The following is a 5,000-nucleotide window of genomic DNA, read 5'->3' on the forward strand; positions in this document are numbered from 1 at the left end:
GTGTTGGCAGCAGTTCGCCAAGGTAGATCCAAGGAACGGGTCCCAGACCAATGCCATAGCCGATCACGAAGACAATCACAGACACTAGAGGCACCCACGCGGCCCCCTCCACCTCCAGGAAGAGGAAGGCTCCGGCGACGCCCTCCGACACTGCGCAGATCACTGCTGTGGCCACAAGGAGGGGCTTGCGACCCACCAGATCCAAAGTGCAAGCAGACACGCAGGTGCTTGCAAGGCGAGCAACACCGACGAATACTGTGCAGTAGAAGGCATCCAGCTGCACTCCCGCATTGCGGAACATGTACACGGTGTAGTTGAACACCGGGCCTTTCCCGCCGAGCTCTCTCAGGACGAACACGCTCAGCATCAGCAGGACAGGAATGGCGTTGCGTCGCTCACGAAGCTCTCTCATCTGGAAAAGACGCCTTTGTGACTTTCCGGCGGTAGAGATTTTAGAATCACTTGAAGATGAATAACAGGGAACAGAGCACCTTTGGAGAACCGTTTTGTTTTTCTTACAAACGCTTTTAATGTCATATTATATTGCAACGTGAAATTCTCCGCAATGAACACATTCATTTCATATTTGTGGTTTTGAGAGTTAACAAGATCACAAAACATATGAGTATAATAAATGTGGAATGAAATGAATCACGTGATTTTCAGCCCTGCCAGAAATGACATTTTCGTTATGTGCTTTTAACATTGTTATTGAGAGATCATTTATGCAAGTGCAAAGAAGATAATAATAATAACCATTGTTGGGGTGGAAACACAAATGCATTTAGGGTGGGGTGCTCCGAAAAAGATTTAGAATAAAGTAATGTAACTAGAACTACAGAAAGGGGACAAAACTATTGCTAACAATCAGACCAACACAGAAACAAAAAGGTGAAAACAAATAAGAAAAGACTGAAATTATATATTGTAAATATATATATATATATATATATATATATATATATATATATATATATATATATATATATATATATAGTGCACATAAGAAATCTTGGCGCGGTCCCTCTCGCGCCAAGATTTTTGACGTTTTTCGGTAATGCCCCTCTAATATCATGCAAATAAATCTATAATCTTGACGCCCCACCAGCTGATAGATTACTCATCTAACTCCACACTGGTGGTTTCAGATCTCACTCAATTACCTCTGGGCAGTGACAGTGAGCAGAATTGCTATGTGCTTTTTTCGTGAATAGCCTAGCATTTTGCCTGAGTTCAGTTGCTGTTTTTGGCCAGTGAGTTGTGATGGGTGGAGCCAAACATCTGAAAAGTGGTCAGATTGATGCTATTACAGCATTCTGTAAGGCGGGAAAGCCCAATACAGAAATATCAAATACAACCGGAATTTCATTGCGGTGTCCAGAGGTGGACAACAAAATTTCATGACTGTGGAAACACTGACCTGCTACTGCAGAAAAAGCAACCAGGAAGGCCACAGAAAACATCTAAACGCACATTAAATGTGCTCAGGAGGCAAGTGGATAGTCAGCCACGAATAACAGCACCAGAATCAAAAGAAAGGAAATCTGTGTTACTGGCTGGTGTGTCTGTGAGACCATACAGGGACTGCTCCATAATGACTTCAAATTTTCCCACCGCATCGCTCGCAAGAAACCGATGGTCACCGTTAAGCTGAGGCAAAATAGGGTTGATTTTTACAAGGAATATGTTCAGTGACACGAGGACAAGTGGAAACGAGTGTTATGGAGCGATGATGAGTGTAACTGGAAACAGAGACGGCAAAGATTATCGCCGCCCTGAAAGTGATTCGTGTGACCCGAGATTCATCCAAGGGACTGAAATATCCAGATAAATTGATGGTGTGGTGTGCCTTTGGTTACCACGGTGTGGGGACATTGGTAACACTACCAAGGAATGTTTTGATAAATGTAGACAGATATTTGGAGCTATTGAGTGATAATGCAGGATGGTGCACCTTGCCATAATGCAATGCTTTAAATCCTATTGAAAACTTGTGGGTACTAATGAAAAACAGATTACATGAGCATGATACATCATCAATCCCCAAGCTTGAGGCAGCCATCACAACACACTGACCAAAAACAGCAACAGAACTCTAGGCTAGGCTATTCACGAAAGAAGTACACAGCAATTCAGCTCACTGTCACTTCCCGTCGGTAATCGAGCGATATCTGAAACAGCCAATGTGGAGATAGATGAGTAATCTATCAGCTGGTGGGGCGTCAAGATTATAGGTCGATTTGCATGATATTAGAGGGGCATTACCGAAAAACGTCAAAAATCTTAGCGCAGTCCATCTCGCGCCAAGATTTCTGACGTGTACTCTATATATATATATATATATATATATCTATATATATATATATATATATATATATATATATATATATTTCTATATATATATATATATATATATATATATATATATATATACATATATATATATACATATACATATATATGTATATGTACATATGTACATATGTACATATATACATATATACATATATATATATATATATATATATATATATATATATATATATATTATAGATATATATATATATATATATATATATATATACATATACACACACACACACACACACACACACACACACACACACACACACATATATATATATATATATATATATATATATATATATATATATATGTATATATATACACACACAAATGACCGTGTAAGTTTTTGCACTTATTTTTGTTAATAAATATTTCTGTAAAGCTGTAGGGGTTTTGTAACATTTTTCATCAACAAGTCCTTAATTATTCTGTTGTGATGCTGTGCATTCTGCACTTGTGATATTTTTCCGGTTGGATTCTTTCAGCAAAACAGGATTATTCTTCAAAGGTTACTAGTCAGAAAGCATCGGTGTATTATGTGGTTTCCCTGTCAATACAAGTAACAAGACGTAAGTTTAATGAACTGAACTCTCAAAGTCGGCAAAATATCTAATTTGTAAACATATTTACACAAAAAAGTATAAAAAGGAGAAGTACCTGTTATTCTGAAGAGGAAAATAAAGGAAAACGATAAACTAAATGAGAAAAAGAGGTACAACTTCAACAGCATAACAATACATTTAAGATAAAAGAAGCAGAAATGAATATATGAAACAATCACCGTTACCTGGTTCTTGACCTTGGCCTGCTTGAGGGTCGTGGTGCTCCTGATGGCGTCCAGTTCCTTCGTGACGTCAGCGGTGTGACCCAGCAGGACTCGCAAGGACCTCTCGGCGGCGTCGATCCTCTTCTTCCTCACCAGCCAGTAAGGAGACTGGAACGGGAAGGAGAGATCAGACGTCGGAAAATACTTTTATTGATATCGAAAGCTCCAACGGTTCTGGTACCTGGGACGCTTTTATTGTTATAGAAAGGTTTGACAATGCTGGTAGTAGTGATGTCCCTATCAGCTGGTTGTAATCCCTGGCTGAATATCTCGCTGCTCTTACCCGTATAATTGTACAATGTGAAACTATGTAGATATCCAAATTCTTAAGCCTTCTTTATTTCCTATATTTCACTGTCTTTCCATGCTGTATGTACTCTTGTTACAGTGATATCATAGTAGACCGCCTATATACATCCCCCGCGGTCCCCTTTCGCCCCATCCTTTACGAGAAGAAGGACGACATCCACTCTCGCTCCAAGGCGGAGGTCGCATCTTTGTATGCCTCCTAGGTCGCCTTTAAAAAAAAATTAATTCACTACCCGAGAGTTGGGTAGTCCAGCTTCCGCTTTCTCGACCTAGTTACTGGCGCTTTTTTCAATTATCTTTTTTGAAGTTTGCATTATGCTGTGTACTGAATTTACTTTAGATAAGAATTTATCTCGGGGGAGGTGCCGTAGAGATTGTTTGGAAGAACTCTTCTGACTCGAGTATGGTGCGGGCACAAGTTGCTGCTATAGAGCTTCTCTGTGTGGTTTCCAAATCTGGTACATCCCTGAAGGTGTGAGGCCTGATGTGACAGATTGCCCTACAGTCTAGGAGCTCTGTCGCCCCAGCCCCTCTTTTTATCCCCAGGCGCTGAGGTTGCCTGTCGCGGCGAGGAGGCGGCGGGCCACAGAAAACGGGAAGCCTACCTGGAGTGTCTCGCCTGTTTTCATTGTTTTAGTGTTATTTTAATAAATATTTTTCACGTTGTGTTTTAGGTAAGCCGAAAAGAAATAGATCACCTAAAAAGAAAATGAATTACAAAATTTAGAAATTTAATATCCAATGATCTTTTTATTATTTTTATCTGAAGACAAATATGAAGATTTTACACACACTTTACATTGAACTTTTCATGAACTTTAAATTTCTATACATCTTACATGATGGTCCTTTTTTAATGCATGGAACTCTTATTCATTTTTGAATTCGTATTTAAAAACTAATATTACGATTGTCATAGGAATATTTGAATGAATTTAGAAGACAGTTTTGTGTAAAATCTAGGGACCATTCCTACGCTGTGGTGCGTAGGAATGGTGGTCTCGGCAATACAGATATAAGTGATTACGTACTCGAGAAAAGGTGGTTATCTATTTTTATTTATTAATTTTCTTTAGTGTTTGTCTTAATTGTGTTCTATGTCTTTGTATTGTGTTTTATTGATTGTGTTTTATTGTGTTCGTATTTCGTTTAATGTTTTACTTTTATTAAATAAATAGATAATTTCATCATATAAATCCCCGACACTTTGTAAAAAGGGAGACTGAGAATCTAAACATTTTTTTATTTCAAATCTAAGAAGGCAAACAATCAAAAACCCTAAAGTCTAGATGAAGCATCCTTATACGCCTCTCCTGGGGATTCTAACCACGCCCACCGCCCTTCGGCTCATTTGCGCAACTACACTTCGCACACACGCGCACACATACTTTTCACAATTCCTTTGACACCTCATCCCCTCTTACACCATACGCTCGTCCCCGCACATACCATATCAGTGAGCTATTGCACCCCTTAGTGAGCCAGGGTACGTGTTTTG

General features: G+C 39.1%; 1 protein-coding gene across 2 annotated transcripts in view; it reads right to left on the minus strand.

Annotated features, from left to right (window-relative positions):
* The window catches only part of LOC113823724 (facilitated trehalose transporter Tret1), a 19,064-nt gene that overhangs the window by 539 nt on the left and 13,525 nt on the right, over positions 1 to 5,000 (minus strand). For both annotated transcript variants that reach the window (XM_027376413.2, XM_027376414.2), the window contains exons 5-6: positions 3,155 to 3,301; positions 1 to 412 (exon numbers count right to left, since the gene is read on the minus strand). The exon at positions 1 to 412 is cut by the window's left edge and continues 539 nt beyond it. In XM_027376413.2, coding sequence (XP_027232214.2) covers positions 1 to 412; positions 3,155 to 3,301 — 559 coding nt within the window. The remainder of the gene's footprint in view (positions 413 to 3,154; positions 3,302 to 5,000) is intronic.

Source organism: Penaeus vannamei, chromosome 11 (genome assembly GCF_042767895.1).
Source record: "Penaeus vannamei isolate JL-2024 chromosome 11, ASM4276789v1, whole genome shotgun sequence".
Lineage (NCBI taxonomy): Eukaryota > Metazoa > Arthropoda > Malacostraca > Decapoda > Penaeidae > Penaeus > Penaeus vannamei.